The 19,825-nt window shown below is 40.5% G+C and overlaps 2 protein-coding genes across 3 annotated transcripts in view; both read right to left on the bottom strand.

The window, feature by feature from the left end:
• mettl16 (methyltransferase 16, N6-methyladenosin) overlaps positions 1 to 9,572 on the bottom strand; it is a 40,469-nt gene extending 30,897 nt beyond the window's left edge. The window contains exons 1-2 of one of the 2 annotated variants that reach the window (XM_052110777.1): positions 9,524 to 9,572; positions 9,195 to 9,327 (exon numbers count right to left, since the gene is read on the bottom strand). In XM_052110777.1, the coding sequence (XP_051966737.1) occupies positions 9,195 to 9,322 (128 nt within the window). In that variant the 5' untranslated portion in view covers positions 9,323 to 9,327; positions 9,524 to 9,572. The other variant, XM_052110776.1, reaches the window with a different exon arrangement.
• A 1,821-nt stretch (positions 9,573 to 11,393) lies between these two features.
• The window catches only part of pafah1b1a (platelet-activating factor acetylhydrolase 1b, regulatory subunit 1a), a 62,674-nt gene continuing 54,242 nt past the window's right edge, over positions 11,394 to 19,825 (bottom strand). Inside the window, exons 9-11 of the mRNA XM_052110129.1 lie at positions 18,765 to 18,866; positions 18,471 to 18,627; positions 11,394 to 14,648 (exon numbers count right to left, since the gene is read on the bottom strand). Coding sequence (XP_051966089.1) covers positions 14,575 to 14,648; positions 18,471 to 18,627; positions 18,765 to 18,866 — 333 coding nt within the window. The 3' untranslated portion in view covers positions 11,394 to 14,574. The remainder of the gene's footprint in view (positions 14,649 to 18,470; positions 18,628 to 18,764; positions 18,867 to 19,825) is intronic.

A 19,825-nucleotide genomic window follows, 5' to 3' on the forward strand; every position in this document is an offset into this window, starting at 1 on the left:
ACACAAGTAGGGCAGGGAGGTTTAGTCAGTGACAATCATTCACTTTTTTAAAAAAATATCAATGAGTCAAAATTCTTACATTAAATGATAATAACGTTTAAAAAATATTTGGCAGAGACAGGTGGTCAAAACACAGTTAATTACGCTCTCATTTTTAATTATTTTAATGATAGCATTGCAGCGTCATAACAGTTTGTATGCCATGAAGTATCTGATAATCAATCTACACCTCAAAATCACAACGTAATCAATCTCAAAATTAAAAATAGGCTCTCTATTTAACACATGTGTTTAGTTGTGAGGTAATTGTCACTGGATTTCAAATTAAGTGAAAATTCACATCATGCGTGATCACTATCGATCATCATCGATCATCGTTCACATGATCGATCACAGCACCAGAGTCCTCATGCCCATCCCTACTATATACATTATATAATTTACTCTGAAATAAGAAAGGCCAGCTTGTCTCAAATTGAGTGGTTTTAAATTTTCAGATATTTTGAGAAAAAAAAAAAAAAAACTAATTTCCTTTTTCAGTTCCATCAACAGCCATTAAATGATCAGATATGACAGAAGAGAGTGACTGCCACACAGCCCACACACGCACTGCCTGACATGTTTCATATTTCAATGTGTCCCAATTACAAGCTCCTCCCATTCATCTTGTGTTCTGCCACTCCAGAGTGGTTTGGTTCCCCTTTCCACCTTCCACCATCTCTCTGTAATGCACATCTGCAGTGTTTTCCTGCAGATATGGGCAGACATTTTTTTTAACTCCTGCTTCCTATCATGCATGCATAAAATAAGGGAGGTCTTTCTTCTGCCAAACCAATTAAAAAACACAGTTAACATAATGATGGGAGACTGAAAAAAAAAATAAATAGAATGGTTTGTTTTTTGTATATTTTGTAAAAAACCAAGGAGATATTCTAGAAACCAGAGTCAGGGTGGAAAGGAGGGACACCTCTGTGATTTCACACACTGCCCTCTGGCACCACAGGGGCTCAACTCCCAAAGGCTGAGGACTTTGCCCTAGTCAGAATTCCATCGAACCAAACATTGCCTGGCTCATTCAGGGCTGAATCCCTGCAGGCACGAGGTTGATTAGCATTCACTACCTCTGAAACCAAATGGGACTTTTCATTCTAAAAAGTATGGAAAAATGGAGAGGGGGGAAAATAAAAGCAGACAATTTTCCCAAAGAAAAGAGCTGCTTGTCAAATTCATTTTCTGACAAAAGTATGAGCTCCACCCCTCCCCTGGAGCCTGGGGTATGCTGCTGTGTATTGACATTCACAGCAGGAAGCCCATCCAATCATAGTGGCTGCTTCAATGGGACAGGCTTAAAATACTGTTCCGATGTGATTACTGATCCTCAAATAACTTATCTCCTTTACAACCCAAACATGAAGTCAGAGAAGGACATCTTACTACAGGGGTGTCTGACTCCCTTGAGACTGCATGCATCCTAGCAGATATCACCCGTTTTTTAGGGCATCAAATATGATGCATTTTGAATTATTTTGATCTGTAATTTGAAGCACTGGATTCATAAGAGAGAGAGTGCTTAGTGGGATAGTGTGTGATTGGCATGTAAAAAAAGTAAAGTCTGTCATTTCTACAATGTTAAAAATACTTTCTCCTATCACATTTTAAAATCATCAAGAAAAAATGAAGGGCTTGACTTGTTTTTATCCATCAGGAACTGATTGGTTCATGAGCAGTGGACGATCGATACATCAGAATGGACGTACATTTCTGGTTCAACATGAGTTTGGTGCAATACAACTTATTTCACAAGAAAAGGGATTTAGTGTGTTTGGGAAGTTTGGAAACAATCATTATGTTGGCTTGACAAAGTTCAACACAAGCTTATTAATAATCCCCATTCACACCACACTGGACGTTCCTACTGCTTTCACTCTAACAATACTGATGGACTTCACAACTGGCCATAGCTTTGAAATTCTGATTACAGATGAGATGTACTGCTGGTAAAACTAAGATATCTATAAGATAATTTGATAAAGAATAATTTTTCATGCTGCTAAAAATCAACATTTCAGCAGGGTAGAATGTTTTTAGGCTTTATATAATGCAGCAGTGATCAATGCATCATATCTGGTGGACAGAACTTTGAAGTCCAAAAAGCACATCAATGCAGCATAAAGGCTCCACTCAGCTCCAGTGGTTCAAATCATATCTTCAAAAGTTAAATTATTTTTTTTACTATAAATCTCCACTTTCACCTTTTGTTTTTGGCAATTCGTTTTCTTAATGCATATTGCCACCCAGGCAGGGAGAATTTATAGTAAAAAAAGTATATAGTATAAAATTGTAGAAATACTAAATGCCTCCCTAAACTTAATAGCTGATTATACCACCTTAAGCAGCAACAACTGCAAACAAACACTGATAACTCTTCCACTCTTCTTCGCAGAACTGCTTTAGTTCAGCCACATTGGAGGGTCTGAGCAAGAACTGCTCATATAAGGGCATGCCACAGCATCTTAATCAGGCTCAAGTCAGGACTGTGACTAGGCCACTCCAAAACTTTAATTTTGCTTCTTTTGAGCCATTCAGAGGTAAAGTTACTCCTATGCTTTGGATCATTGTCTTGCTGCATAATTCAGTTGCACATGAGCTTCAAATCACAGACTGATGACCAGACGTTCTCCTTTAGGATTTTCTGGTAGAGAGCAGAATATTTGTTTCCTGCAAATATTGCAAGTTGCCCTGGCCCTGAAGCAGCAACGCATCCCTACACCATCACACTACCACCACCATGCTTGACCGTAGGTATGATGTTCTATTTGTTGAATTCTGTGTTTGATTTACATCAGATGTAATGGGACCCCTGTCTTCCAAACAGTTCCACTTTCAACTCATCAGCCACAGAAAATTCTCCCAAAAGGTTTAAGGATCATCAAGAGTTGTTCTTGCAAAATTCAGACAAGCCTTAAAGTTGGGTTATGTTCTTCAGTTCTGACGAAGGCCACCCATATTTTCAGAAGTTATCACAACATTTGTCAGGGATACAATTCGTTCAAAGGCTCTCTCTCTATAGACATTTGTTCACATTTCAAGATAGGAGCCACAAAAAAGGTTCATCCTCTCAGTCAGAGGGACGGTTTCTATTCCACTTCCTGGTGGCATGTGTCTGATTTTGAAGGGAGGCTGTGTGATTTCATGACTGCATTCATAAATCATATGACAGTGTGTTGCTGCCAGTACTGCATGATAAAAAGCACAGGTAGAACTTTCAACCTAGAAGTCCTTGGTTTCACCAGACTCGTGCTTGGGGAGTTGAAAAATATCACTCACATATCCAGTATCACGTATATGCAAATATAACAAATGCTATACTCCCTAAATATAGCCCTAGAACTTGAATGCAAATAAGATGAATAAAAATAGACCATGATGGAATTTTTATAAAGTGATAAAGATGGTTTTCTAATCACAAATAATTTGTTTGAAGAGCAGAGAACACCATGGCATTACTGTAGAATTCTAGAAACACCAGATTGCTTTCGGTGCATGTGCAAATGTTAGGTCTAACTGTGAACGAGACATAGAGTTACTTAATTCTGACACAATCAATTACATTTAAAGGAAAGGCTTCAGCAGGAAACCGATGGAGTGCGTACTCCAGGTAGGGAAGGAGGTATTGCCCCAAGTGAAGGAGTTTAAAGTACCTCTGGGTCTAGTTCACGAGTGAGGGGACAATGGAGCGGGAGGTTGGCTGGAGAATCGGGGCAGCGGGGGCGGTATTGCACTCGCTCTATCGCACCGTTGTCACGAAAAGAGAGCTGAGCTGGAAGGAAAAGCTCGCGATCTACCGGTCAATTTTTGTTCTTACCCTCACCTATGGTCACGAAGGCTGGGTCATGACCGAAAGAACTAGGTCGCGAGTACAAGTGGCCGAAATGGGCTTCCTCAGAAGGGTGGTGGGCTTCTCCCTTAGAGATAGTGTGAGGAGCTCAGTCATCCGTGAGGAGCTCGGAGTAGAGCCGCTGCTCCTTTCATCGAAAGGAGTCAGTTAAGGTGGTTTGGGCATCTGGTAAGAATGCCCCCTGGCCGCCTCCCTAGGGAGGTGTTTCAGGCACGTCCAGCTAGGAGGAGGCCTCAGGGAAGACCCAGGATTAGGTGGAGAGATTACATCTCCACACTGGCCTGGGAACGCCTCGGGGTCCCCCAGTCAGAGCTGGTTAATGTGGCTCAGGATACAGATGATTCTGCGATTCCACTGGGCCTGATACACTTCAGACCTCTCCAGCGGTGGAACAACAGTTTGCATTTGAGCCCCACGTCATCAGATGATTGTGGTTTCAAACCATTGCATTTAGGCATTGACACTGGAACCATGGGGACAACGTGGAATTAAAGGGGCGTGTGCGGCTGGTGGACTCCGGTTTAGTCCATGGACCACATCAGCCTGCTAGCACAATGCAAGGTTTACCTAGCTCTACAACATGTTTTACTGGTCCTGGCAGGCCACACGTGCTCATTCGGTCCGACAACACCTCGGCAGTGTTGCATCTCAACCATCAGGGCAGCAAAGTCCCTCAGGTCCTTTTTCTCACCTGGTTGCTTCCCCGGCTTGTATTGAGGGCAGTTCACTTCCAGGGTCAAGCAATCAGGTAGCATATGACCTCTCCAGTAATCTTTTGCATACAGGGGAATGGAGGCTTCACCTGGATGTAGTACAGAGCATCTGGCAGAGGTTTGGGAAAGAAGTAGATATTTGAACAATAGACTGAACAAAGATGGCACAGAGTATGGCTGCTGCATTGCGAGCTCTGACACAACACTGCAGTTTTTTGTTTGTTTACAGTTTTTTTTTGTCTTGGATATTGTCTGCCTTATTGTATATGACAGAAACACATTTTGGACATTGGTTCTGCAATTTCACACTGAAAAACGGACTTCAATTTCCGCAATGCCAACCCGCTGTTTACAAACACGCCAGTGGAGCCCTTTGTCTGGGCAGCCCGGCCGCAGAAACGCAGAAGGACAAGGGTAAAAAGAGCCGGCGTTCTCATCAGAGTAAGACTTCGCACAAATCGACCCCGCTACCCAGTATTCTACTGGCAAACGTTCACTCTCTGGACAGCAAGCTCTGCGAGTTTAGAGCGCGGATCTCTTTCCAAAGTGAGACTACTGCATTATCTGCCTTACAGAAACAAGGATGTCTGCGGAGATTACAGACTCAGTCATCGAACCCACGGGGTTCTCAGTGCACCGAGCGGACAGAGCGAAAGACCTCTCAGGTAAAAGCAGAGGTGGTGGTGTATATTTTATGATCAACAAATCCTGGTGTGATCAGAGTCATTCTGCTCTTCTGATCTGGAATTTCTCATGCTTCTTTGTCGACCAATCTGGCTACCGAGGGAATTCACAGTGGTCATCATCACTGCCGCTTACAGGCAGAAACTGAAACAGGAAGCACCCACCCTCAGAATGATCCAGTGCTGGTCGGACCAATCAGACTGTATGCTACAAGACTGTTTTGATCATGCGGACTGGGAGATGTTCCGGTCCGCCTCTGATGACGACATCGAGGTTTACGCTGACATTGTAACTTGTTTCATCAGGAAGTGCGTAGAGGATGTTGTTCTGACCAAAACAATACGGATCTACCCCAACCAGAAACCATGGGTTAACGGCGATGTTCGCGCGGCATTTAATGCCCGGAACTCCGCTTATAATTTCGGGAATGCGGAGGAGCATTAAAAAAGCCAGTCTGTCTGTAAAACTATCAGAGCAGCCAAACGCCAGTACAGGCACAAGATTGAAGGACAGTTTAACACCACCGACTCTAGAACTATGTGGCAGGGAATTAACATCATCACGGACTACAAAGGGAATAAAATCTCCGCCGTGAACACCGCTGCCTCCCTCATGGACGAGCTAAATACATTTTATGCTTGTTTCGAGGGAAATAACACCGCCCTCATGGAGAGTGCACTCGCGGCCGACACTACAGTGGTTGGTTCACTCTCAGTCTCCGTTGCGGATGTAACCCGATCCTTCTGACGGGTGAACATCCGTAAAGCCATGGGTCCAGACGGCATTCCGGGCCATATAATCAGAGCGTGCGCGAACCAGAGACTTCAGCCACCAGAGTCATGGGCTGCTCTCACTGCCACCATCAGGCAGGCGGTATCGCAGCATCAGGACTCACAACAGCCACCACAACACATGACAGCTTCTTCCCCAAAGCAATCAGAATTTTGAACACTTGATCGCTCATGATCAATATACATCAGCACTGCACTTTATTCATCTTATTATCTCACAACGGACTGTGAAGAGAATATCATTTATAACAATACAACTACTGTATTTTTTTTTATACACTTTATATACTTGTGTATATGTGTATTCTATATTGTGTGTATTTTTTACTGTACATTGTATATTATTATTATTGTGTTATGCAATTATGTGTACATTTGATATGTAAATTGTGTTATGTTATTTATTGTAAATTGGTATATGTCTCGTCACTGTCATGACTGCTATGTTGCTCGGAACTGCACACAAGACTTTCACCCACTGTTGCACTTGTGTATATGGTCGTGTGACAAAGTGATTTGATATTTTGCTTTGGAGGTGACCACTCATTGTGGTTTTTAAGGACGGAGACATCCAGCCCATTGGGACAGGACGCACTCTCACAAATGGCCGAACTGCCTACTTTATGCGTTCCCTCTTTTTCCGCTGTTGTGGTAGACAGTACACAGGATCACTTTGGTTCAACCATAGAGTGCTCCTAATAGCACCTCGATGGCCAGCCAGGCATTGGCTTCCCCTTCTCTTGAAACTCTTGGTGGGCAGTCCGTGGCAGATTCCCCTCAGGAGGGATCTCCTCTTACAGCCGGATGGCGATGTTTGGTACCCAGAACTAGCCCACATACAGCTTTGAATTTGGCCTCTGGGCCCAGTCCTCTTCTAACTGATTGTGAACCTGCTGTTGTTCACACTATTGCTAGTGCTAGAGCTGTCTATGCGTCAGCTCTATGCCTCACATTGGAATCTCTTCTCTTCATGGTGCAGAGACAAAGGGACTGATACTATACACTGTGAGGATCCAAGGGTTTTAAGTTTCTTGCAACATCTTTTGGATGTAGGCGGGGCAGACACCACATTGAAGGTATATGTTGTGGTCATTTCTGCTTATGTTCCTGTAAGTGGTTCTTCCCTTGGTTCCCATACTCTTCTTAGCAGTTTTTTAAAGGGTGCAAGACGTTTAAGGGTCAGCCTGCAATACCCATTTTCCGGTGTGGAATTTGTCACTTGTATTTGACTTCCTCAGTTTGTAAATCAGTCTATAGATCTGACTGCATTTCAGTGTTCATCTCAGTCAGATGATCTAAGGGCTCACCATTTGTGCCCGGTGCGAACCTTGAGGCGTTATGTGGATGCTACTGCCCACTTTGGATAGACAGATCAGCTATTTGTTTGTTATGGTGGTAAGCATAAGGGTGTTGCTCTGTCAAAGAAGATATTGTCAAACTGGATTGTGGAAGTGATTACTCTGGCATACATGAAAGCCCAAAAGCTTCTACCTGGTGTTATCTCTATTCATTCTTCAAGGGCTGTTTCTACATCTTGGGCTGATTTCAGAGGAGTTTCCATGGCAGACATATGTGCTGCTGCTACCTGCACTTCTCCATACATTTTTGCACGGTTTTATTTAGTCACAGTTGCTGTCCCCCATGCCGTGAGTTCAGCAGATCTTCGGGAGCAGCCTTGATTAATTTTCAGTTGAGTTGCATTCCTCATTACTATGAATCCTCTGGTGGTCAGGAGGAATTAAACAGAACAGTAGTTACGAATGTAACTGTGGTTTTGTGAATTCCGAATGACCGCCAGAGTTCTTGGTTACTCCGAATACGCAAAAAAGGCATTCCAAGACCGAACGCTAAGCTACTGTGGCTTATCATCCTCAGAGCTCTGCTTACATCACCACGTGAATTTGTTGGTATATTTTCTCGACCTATCTGGCTGGTGCTACGATAATCAACTATTGCTTAAGCACCACCACTGACGGTCATCCGGAATTCACAGAACCAGTTACATTCGTAACCAGCGTTTTTGCCTTGCCACTCTTACATGGATTTTTGGCAAGTGTTGTTCTGATAGTGTATTCATGAACAGTGACCTTTATTGGTGCAAGAGAGGACTGCAGTTTCTTGGATGTTGTCCATGGCTTTGTTGTGACTTCCTGGATGAGCCGTGCTCTTGGAGGAATTTTGGAAGGTCGGCCACTTCTGGGAAGGTTCACAACTGTGCATAGTTTTCTTCATTTGGAGATAATGGGTCTCACTGTGGTTCTCTGGCATCCCAGAGCCTTTGAAATAGCTTTGTAGCCCTTCCCAGACTAATGTATTTCAATCACCTTTTTCCTCATCATTTCTGGAATTTCTTTCGACCTTAGCAGGTGCTGTGAACAGGGTTTTAGTGTTCCAGACCTTACATTTCTGTATGTAACTTCTCCTAGAGCTTTCAAGCTATATCCATCAAACTTGGCACAGAACTTCAGACTGTTCTGTCTTTTCTAATTGATCAGAATGACTTCCCATAATGGACCTTCAAAGTGGCCAAAACTCCCATAGACTTACATTGCCTGCATGTTCAAATCAGTCTGAAATGGCATGTTCAGAACTTCAAACTCCTATCATCCATCCATTCATCGTTCTTTCTGACCAATCGTTCTGCAAGTTCATCAAACTACATACTAAAACAACTTGAAACTTTCAGACAAGGCTTTGTCAAGACAGCATCAAAGTATGCCTTGACACTTTACCTGTGTATTTATTATTGCAATTCTGTTTGGTGCTGCTAGTTGCACAGAAATAACACACTGACTTTGCCTCCTAAGTTGTAAATCACAACTTTAAAGCACTCATTATGACAGCATTCGAATGATTATAATATCTGAAATATTGTCACAACAGCTAAATATGGGGAACTAATAGGAAAGTAACAGTTGCAACGTCAGTGACACTTGGTGCAGAGTTGTTAAAATAACACGTTCCTTTTTTGGATGACCACATATAACAAAGATCAGTCTCTTTCAATCATAATGTTCGAACAGAACACCAGGTATTACGAATTAAGATTTAATTTTACAATCAAGTCCTAAAACACCATTAAAAACACAAAATCATAATGTTACTTACGTCACTCTGCCGGTCAGTGTGGTCTGCACGTGTTTCTGAAATTCTGGATATTTGGAAGCCAGATACACAAAATCTGGAGGTTTATCCTTATAACGGTTTCGAGGATGCATTGATTTATTCAGCGCCATTCTTTCTGCAAATTACAAATGACAGCACAGTCAAATTCGTTTTGGCCTAACACATTTACTACACAAGACACTGCAAACATGCAACTCTAACGACGACAACACGCGAGAATATAACGTTTTGAAAGATTAAATCAATAAATCTTGTATGAAAACTTGAGCAATGTCTAAGTATTCAGCAGACTTGATTCGGTGGCAACTTACGTATTATTAACGTTCAAAGTGTTTGTTCCGTGGTTGAGTCACAATCCTGCGCCAACGCACAATTATGACGTATTGGTTTTTATGAAAAAGAGCGTTTATCTTTGATTCAGAAGGGAGTCAAATGACGGTCACGGGAGGGATAATCACTATATATTGGTGCCTTATAATGGAGTGTGCTTGATATGCCCTGATGTTTAATCACTTATAGCTCAGGGACATCACTCCATGACAGACTGTATTAAAAACATGGTTTGCAGCGAATTTAAACAGTTGCTTTTTAGTGCAATGTATTTATTATGAATCCTTAAAGGAGTATTAAGGGTTCAATAATGTAAGCACAATTGACAGCATTTATTGCATAGTGTTGATTATCATAAATAATCAAAATAAATAAATAAATATATATATATATATATTTATTTTTGACTCGTGTTATTGAAGCCTGTAATTTTATAAAAGCACTTTAATTCTTCTGTTAAAACTCATGCATTATTTTAGCTGTAAAGTTATTTTAATTGTAATTTTTACAGTAATTTTAGGATTTTTGACATTACTTTCTGTGCTTTACACAGAAAAGGTTAGTAAGTGATTATATCATACTAAAATCATGTTTACATGCATATTGTTTATGTCTTGTGGTTCTACTTTTGAAACAGGGAGTATTTTAACGTCCAAATTTGGCCTCCATTCACTTCCATTGTAAGTGCCTCACTGTTACCCAGATGCTTTTTGTTTGTTTTTAAGAAAAGGAGGGGCAAGTCAAAATAATTTTTGTGTTAATCAACATTATGTCATGAATGCTGTAGATTGAGCTGTTCAGCCCCAGGTATACATTTTTATTTCAATTATTGTTGGTAATAGTTCCCTCTCTCTCAGTGCATTTACCATATACTGGTCTTTAAATGGCTAAAGAGTATATTTTCGATATTTACTTATAACCTAAGCCAATTTGCATATCTATACCTACATTAATTGAGCTTCATCAGCAGTCTCAGCTAGTCAGAGACAAATGAAAAATATTATGAATCTTAAAAGAAAAAGTTGCCTTTTGGATTTATGATCTGGGGTTGTTGCTTCAGTTGGTCAGGTCTAGGATCAGCAATGTGGCAATAAAATGAAGTCAACTGGCTACATGAATGTACTGAATGACCAGGTTATCCCATCAATGGATTCTTTTTTTTTCCCCTGACCTCACAGGCATATTCCAGGGTGCCAAGATTCATCAGGCTCAAATTGTGAAAGAATGGTACAGGGAGCATGAGGATTCATTTTCACACATGAAATGGCCACCATGGAGTCCTAACCTTAGCCCCATTGAAAGTCTTTGGGATGCGCGGGTTAAGAATTGACAGAGTTGTTCGGCTCTCCTGTCATCAATACAAGATCTGGGCCAAAAATGAATGCAACACTGGACAGAAATAAATGTTGTGATGCTGCAGAAGGTTGTCGAAACAACGGCATGACGAACGTGTGCCATAATCATGGCAAAGGAAGTACAACAAAATATTATGTATGCAATTATGGCCAGGTTAGTGTGTGTATACATGTATATATATACAATTGGAAGCTAACTTTACACCTAATGAATAATATGCATTTTTAAATGCTTTTCTGAATATGCGATTAACTGCTGTTTTATGTATCTAGTATGTTTGCAGTTTTTATGTTTGTATGTACTGTATATGTGGTATAGTACTGCTGCTTGTCTTGGCCAGGACACTCTTGTAAAAGAGATTTTTAATCTCAATGAGTCTCTTCCTGGTTAAATAAAGGTTTAATAAAAAAAATAATAATAAAAAACTGGAATTAGAAACTGAATGTCTCTACTCTTATTGGCCCACATTCCGTACAACATGCAACAGACACAAGATTCAAATTTTTTCCTTTAATTATGTTGCAAACAATAATAACATCCAGATATATTGTTAACAATTGGCTGTGCGAAGAGTGATACCATAAAAAGCAAAGAGTCCCATTCAAGCTGTGAAGTCTGAAGCCTCCAATCTATTCACAAATGAAAGCTGATAACAGATCTGTGGCTGGAGGACGGACATACAGACAGCTTCACATGTCTGTCTGTACATTAGCCCATCCAATGTGTGAAGCAGTGGGATTGCTTGGGACCAACTTTGTCTTCTGACGTACAAAAACAGGACTTGCCATCTGTGTGGTTCTCATTTTTCTTGTCAAACCAAGAAATGCTAATCTCTTTTAGAGGCGATTCCAATCTTCAGATAGCCTTAGTATCACACCTTTGGCCCTAGGAGTCTTGAAAAAAGCCAATGACAAGCGAGTACCACTTTTCATAGATTTCTTCAGATGGGAACAATCAACTCTGGACACCATGAATGTGTGTACAACACAAATGATGAGATTTTGTCATTTTCTTTCCAGTTACAACATTTTTCCTTCTACCATCTACTGGATTTCTTTGCTCTATAACACACGGAAGCGTATAAGTTCAATAAGTGATTGTGATGGCCACTTTTCCCTTGGGTTGCTCAGTCTGCCACAATCCCAATAGCAAAAACAACAGTCAATGTCTCTTCATACAAGCACAAACCACATACTTTACATGACCACAGTTAGCATGTCTGTTGACCTATCTGGTTGGGTGTCTGTCTGTCTTCATAAAACCATTGAGGTGCAACTCTTAACGCACATTTTTACTACTTCAAACCACAGATGACAAATCGGTTCCCTAATTTTATTGTCCAAGATACCAGTTTGGTTGTTTGTCCCGTTAAAGGGATTGTTCACCCAAAAATTTAAATTGTCTAATTGATCAGAACCTGTATAACTGTCTCATCCATGGAACATAATAGGAGATGTAAGGCAGTGTTATCCTTTAATCATCATTCAATTTCATTGTATGAGAAAATATGCAATGAAAATTAAGGGTGATTGAGGCTAACTTTCTCCTAAACATTTTATTTTGTAGTCCTAGGCTCATTGGTTTGAAAAGGCATGAGGGTGAGTAAATGATGGCAAACATTTTATTTTTGGATGAACTATCCCTTTAAAACATGTTTCTGCAAGGTTAAAGATCAAATGTGGCCAATGGTGCCCCACCAGACAGCTCATTCCTTAGTATGGTTACATGCAGCAGTGCCACTGTGTCCAGTCGACCACAGGTACAGACCAGAAAAGTTTATATCAGATTTTCAGCAGCAGTTACATCCAGTATGCACAACAGGAAATCGCTTGATAATAGCATGGTTAAGCAGTGAAATTCTTTATTATATAATTGCATTGGAATGAAAAAGCGAATTAAAATGATATCCGTTTATGCATTTTTTTTCAACAAGTCTTACATTTCTTGGACCTTCAGTCTGATGGGACAAAAGATCTAACAATAAGAGGGATGTTCAAGTTAATTAAATTGCTTTTGTCTTTCCACAAAGCCAAAGGCAATTTTTTTTCCTTAAAAGATATGGAATAGTTTATCTCCATGTATTGGGACTTATCAAATAATTTCCCATTGTGTATTTATTTGTACTTTTATTAACAGAATAGCAGAGAATGTGCCACTCATCAGACTTAAATAATGGCTTGAGCACCAGTGGTGCTCAATTTTAGGGATGTTCACAGGACCTCTAGCAATCATCCTTTTTAGAAACAGACATGTTGTACAAAGAGCTTTTTCTATGTCCCACAGCATGAATATCCCTTTACACAGAAAGAGCAGGCAGAGGCTAGCCTTTCATTAGTCTTTAACTCATCATTAACTCGTAGGTTTATTAGATCTAACTTCCCACAGTATCATGTGTCGTTTTAATTTCATCTTAACCCAAGAAGTTGCCATCATTCATTTTTTCACAATGGAAATCTTTGACCCTCTCTTTTAAGACAGATTTTGCACATCCCCAAATGGAGGAAACTTTGAGCCCTTGTCATGCTTTGGTCCAAACTGAGGGTTTGTGATTTCAGTGTCAAATGTCTTTTTTGAACATAAGATAATTAATCATCCAGCTAACATGATCATTGCAAAAATACAACCAAAAACAAATCAAGAACTGATCAAAACAAGGAAGAATTGACTTCAACTGGATAAAAATCCTTGCTCATTGTTGCCGTGTTAACATTAACAACAACTGTCAAGAGCCAATCAAGTGCTTGGAGGAATAATTTCTGGTGCTTAAGAGTCTGAAGTGCTCCTGAGTGACAGATAACCATCAAAGTCAAAATCTTTACTAAAGCTATGTCCACCTCTGATTTTGAGCAAATAAGGAAAACTCTTGCTGCCCACTAAGCAGCATGGCTTATTTTTTGGATGCAGGAGTTTCATACATATCGACTCCTATAATTATGCAAAATTCTTTCTTACAGTGTAAAGTCATGTCTCATGGGATTGTACTTCTCAGTAGGACGTTTCATGACAAGTGTACAAAGATTTATTCCCAAAGGTTACAAGACAAAACATTTGAAACGTTCTTAAATGCAACCATTATATGTTATCTAAATCCACAATAAGAGTATGGTAAATACACTCAAGAAGTGATGTAACAAAGCTACAGAATAGTTCTGATAACAAGCCCCATAGATCAACTCTCCACCTAAGATTTATATGTTATTTCTGTAGCCTTTGCCCCATGAAAGGTCTTAGGGCTAGGCACAAACAGACTAAGACAGTGGAGAAAAAAAAAAAGAAAGAAAAAAAAAAAGACAAAAATAAATCAGACAAATAATAAATGACACTGTCATTAAATTATCAATAAGCCCTACATTAACCCAGTCAGCTTCTGTCTTCGGTAGGTCGAGCTGAGTTAAAGATCAGCCTGTGTTAAACCTAAGGTACTTCTAGACAACATTATGTAAATTTACAGTATACAGTTTTGGATTCACCATGCAAGAATACCTTTTTTCGTGTAATAGCTCTAAATCCAGAATAATTTACATAAAAGGACATGTTATTGAACCAGAGCTTGGTGGGTGATAACCATGGTGTTTGAGTGCATTCAGAAGAGCAGGAGGAAGCTGAGGGGGGTGGAATGGGTCAGGAGGGTGTGGAGGGGACCATGGAGGAGTTGTGAAGGGTCCTGGAGGTATGTTCAGCGACACTCCCACACTTTTACTGTTTGATCTACGCTGCCGGTGACGACGTATGGAGCAGACTTATGGAAATCTGTGGAGAGATGAGACACACATCAGTACTTGCCCATGTGTACCTTATGATAATATTGCGGGGCATAACAATAACAGAACAACTGGCCTGGCCTTGCCGATTTGACTTATATACATATATACACAGTTGAAGTCAGAAGTTTACATACACTTTAGCCAAATACATTTAAACTCAGTTTCACAATTCCTGATATTTAATCATAGAAAACATTCCCTGTCTTAGGTCAGTTAGGATCACTACTTTAAGAATGTGAAAGGTCAGAATAATAGTAGAGAATTATTTATTTCAGCTTTTATTTAGGCGGGTCACATGTTTACATACACTTTGTTAGTATTTGGTAGCATTGCCTTTAAATTGTTTAATTTAGGTCAAATGTTTTGGGTAGCCTTTCACAAGCGCCTCACAATAAATTGCTGGATTTTTTACCCATTCCTCCATATAAAACTGGTGTAAATGAGTCAGGTTTGTAGACCTCCATGCTCGCACATGCTTTTCAGTTCTGCCAACAAATTTTCTATTAGATTGAGTCAGGAGTTTGTGATGGCCACTCAAATCCCTTGACTTTGATGTCGTTAAGCCATTTTGCCACAAATTTGGAGGTATGCTTGGGGTAATTGTCCATTGGGAAGACCCATTTACAACTGAGCTTTAACTTCCTGGCTGATGTCTTGAGATGTTGATTCAATATATCCACCTAATTTTCCTTCTATGCCATCTATTTTGTGAAGTGCACCAGTCCCTCCTGGAGCAAACATCCCCACAACATGATGCTGCCACCCCCATGCTTCACGGTTGGGGTGATGTTCTTCGGCATGCAAGCCTCACCCTTTTTCCTCCAAACACAATGCTCATTATGGCCAAACAGTTAAAAAAACAAATTCATCAGACCAGAGGACATTTCTCCAAATAGATAGATTGTTGTACCCATGTGCACTTGCAAACTACAGTCTGGCTTTTTTATAGCAGTGGCTCCTTGCTGAGCAGCCTTTCAGGTTATGTTGATATAGGACTCATTTTACTGTGGATATGGATACTTGTCTGCCTGTTTCCTCCAGCATCTTCACAAGGCCCTTTTGCTGTTGTTCTGTGATTTATTTGCACCTTTCGCACCAAACTACATTAATTTCTAGGAGACAGAATGAGTCTCCTTCCTGAGTGGTATGATGGCTGCATGGTCCCATGGTGATTACTTAATACTTGTGTTCTATTGTTTGTAGAGATTAACATGGTACTTTGCGGCATTTGCAAATCACTCCCAAGGATGAACCAGACTTGTGGAGGTTCAGTTTTTTTTTTCTGAGGTCTTGGCTGATTTTCCCATGATGTCAAGCAAAGAGGCACTGAGTTCGAAAGTGCGCCTTAAAAAACATCCACAGGTACACTGCCAACTGACTCCAATTAGCCTAATTGCCAAAAGGCTTAACATAATTTTTAGCACAGTTTGTGGACTTTAAGACAGTCCCTTACACACTAGATGAACCATGACACCATAGATGAACATCATACCTTAAACTAACTTTTCCCGCTCACTGTTTTTACTCTGTGTTTTAAAGTTTCCTGTTACTGTTTTCACAAGAGAAAACACTATAAATTATTTAGTTTTTCAGTCAGTGACCTTTTGGCATGGATTTTGATATAATCAGTGAACCAATCCTAAAGAAAGGACTAGGTATTCGCCACACAGCCAATCATGTGAGAAGCTATGGTACCTACCCTTTCCGTTTCGACTGAAATGCTGCTGTGATTTCAGTCTAGCCGATGTGTTTTCTGATTTGCTGTTGTGTTTTCTAACTTGTTTTGTTTCTGGATTTGGCATTGCATTTTCTGATTTGCTCTTTTGTTTTCGGATTTGCTGTTGTGTTTTTAGATTTGTTTTGTTTTGCACTTTACGGCCACTGTAATAATTTCTATTGTTATAACAAACAATAGATTTATAATTTTCAATCCATTGTTATGCTTTCAAGTCTTGCTTGCAAATTTTATCTGTCTGTAGTTGGATAACTTTACATATTTAAATCTGCAGAATTCACAACAAAAATATTCAATGCATCGATCACTTGTTTATGAACCACGACTGCAAGACCTATTCCATTACGCAGCCAAATTATTTTCCATTTCAAGCCAATTCCAACAACGGCAAATTTTCATGCGAGACAAATGTAAGTTTTACATTAGAAAATACAGGCTTTCTTCAAAACAGTTTGAAGATACTAAAGCTTTTCAAATACACTTCAAGTCAATTGTTTTCAAAGGCTCCAATCTGTGTCAAACAAGGGAATTGAAGCCACAAACAGTACACAAAACTCAAAGGATCAGGCCAGGTTTCAAATCACAACAAATCCTCACTTCAAAAAACTTCAAGTCTGAAGCATAACAGAAGTCTACTGGGAAGCTGCCTTAAAAACATGTGAAGTATCTCTCGAGAGCTTCAGAGGCTTGATCCACTGTAAAGATCTGGAGTCAGGAAGTTAAAAGACTGGAGGGATGAGCTTCCTCTCCCAACATGCTTCCTGCAGCTGTTATGCTACGTTCACACCGGACGTGAATAGCGCGTCAAATTCGCGCCTATCGCGTCTAGTTATACGCTTGACCACTTTGAATCCATTCGCGCGTCAAGAGCGAAATTGACGCGCGTAAAAAACAAAAGTTTGAAGCGAAATTTACGCGCGTGACGCGCGTCGGGGGCGAAATCCGATGACGGCCATCTTTTTACAAGATGGCTGATGTTGATCGAGCATTCGAGGAGAGAGTCACCGCAGAACAGCGGCGTATGGGTCGTCGTCGCCGTACTTGGGTCCACCAGCGAGGGGCGCGGGACATGCTGGAGAGGAGCCACTGCCAGGTCTGGGTCGGGTTGCGGCCAACAACTCCTCCAGAGAGGCACTCCGGGTGAGGGATGTCTTCATGGCACACTTCTCGGCGGAGGGAGCAGTACCATGGCAGCCGACGGAGTAGCGTTTGAAGTCCTCCTCATGACTTCCCCACAACGGCTCTTTTAAGAGCCACCCACAAACCTATAAAGAGCTAAACTATCTAAAAATAGTCCATTATTATTATATTTTGTATGTTTTTTTCCCAGGTTGTCAGCCACAGTTCCAGGATGTCAGGTCCATAACATGCACATTTATTAAGTTGAGACTTTTTAAAAATGTCAGGTTTTCCATGGTAGTATATCAGGTTAAATTATTTATTTATTTTTGTTTTGATGATAAATGGAGCCAGTCTCCAAAAGTAATTAACCTGTCCTGTGTTTTTTTCCTTATTCAACACTGTCCAGACACTAATGTTGGTTGTCTTTACATTACAATAATAATGAAAGTTTACGTCACTTTACCTCCTGAGTGACAGCAGGCAGCTAGGCTCCTGATTGGTTAACGCGCGCAATTGACGCCAAAGTTCAGATTTTTCAACTCGGGCGGCAGACGCGAATTGGCGTCAAACGCGTGAATGCACAAAATGCACCATTCGCGCGTAACGCGCCAGACGCTCAATTCGCGCGAATGAGGCGTATTCGCGTCTACCGCGCCGCAGGAATTTTTCACGCGCGTAACGTGTCTTTGCATTGACTTAACATTGAAATCACTCGCGCCTGACGCGCTATTCACGTCCGGTGTGAACGCAGCATTAGGACTACCTTTTGTGGCTGGGGGTTGTACAATCTCAACAAGAAATCAGCCTTGGGTCAAGTTAAGATGTATTGTACACTTCCAAGAGGCATATTTTCTCTCCCCATGTGATCAAAACAACCACTAAGCACTCCAAATATCCGAAACCAGGTAATGGCATTTTGCACAAAAAGATGAGCGATTTAAGGCCACTTACCCAGAGAGGTAACAAAATGTTCATGGGCACTCAAGGTCTTCATGCAGCGCTTGTTTTTGTAGTCCCAGATCCTTAACGTCTTGTCATCAGCACAGCTCACAATGAACTTTCCACCAGGGTGCACAAGAATCCCACGCACCCAATTATCATGGCCAACCTGAAGACGACACCGGATGAAAAGACAGATTAAGTAAAAAAAAAAAAAGAAAAGAAAAAAAAAAAAAGGAAAAACACCTCTCAAACACTAATAATCAACACTGCTAAAAATCACAGCCATTGCACTTGGCCACTCACCAGTGTCATAAGGCACATCCCAATGCTCACATCCCACATCTTGATAGTCTTGTCTCTGGAACCAGACAGCAGGAAAGGTCCAGGTTTACCACTCTTCTTAGTCTTACAAAAGTACAAGCAAAGATGGACAGATATTAAGTAATCTAACTAGGCCTGTCAATGGTTAAAAAATTTTATTCAAATGAATCACGTATCTCAACACTTGCTGAGAAAACCTCACATACAAAGATAAATCAAAGACATTACATTATTGAGGCAGATGAAAACATTGAACAATGCTTTAAAATGTAATACTGTTTGTTTCATTTCCATTTCATTGAACACAAGTCTATCAGAATTAGAATTAGCTTTATTACCAAGTATGCTTACACTCACACAAGGAATTTGTCATGGTAAAGAAGCTTCCAGTGCAAAGAGAATACAAAAAATATACAAATACAACATATACATACAAACATATATGTAAAAAGTAAAATAAAAATAAGATACAACAGATAAATGTATAGAGAAAACTACAGCAGGGCAATAATTTTGTTAATTTTTTTAAAATACAGATATACGGTTATGTGCAAGGTGATTTAATGAATTGTGCAGAAGAGGTAGGATATGTCAAATAAATATAAATGGAATACCAGTATGAATGAATAGTTAAATATGCACATGATTGTATTGCCACAATGGAAAAGTATCGGGGCCGTTTTAGATGTTCATAAGCTGAATATCCTGAGGGAAGAAACTTCCTTGAAAGTTCTTGTACCTGATTGTTCTGGTACTCAGTGCTCTGTAGCGCCAGCCAGAGGGCAATAGTTCAAAAAGGTAGTGTGCTGGGTAGGGCTGGGACAACGCGGCGACGTCATCGATGACGTCGACGCAAAAAATACGTTGAGGCAAAATATGCGCGTCGATTCGTCAGACCCAAAACAAAGATGGCGGCGCCGGAGAGCAGTAGCAACACGAGTGGCTCCTCAGACTATCAGAAGTGCAAGGCACTAAAGTATGGGAATTCTTTTAAATTAAAGGAAACAATTCCGTGATATGTCGTCTTTGCAAAATGTAGATGA

The sequence above is a fragment of the Xyrauchen texanus genome, chromosome 38 (genome assembly GCF_025860055.1).
Source record: "Xyrauchen texanus isolate HMW12.3.18 chromosome 38, RBS_HiC_50CHRs, whole genome shotgun sequence".
Classification (NCBI taxonomy): domain Eukaryota; kingdom Metazoa; phylum Chordata; class Actinopteri; order Cypriniformes; family Catostomidae; genus Xyrauchen; species Xyrauchen texanus.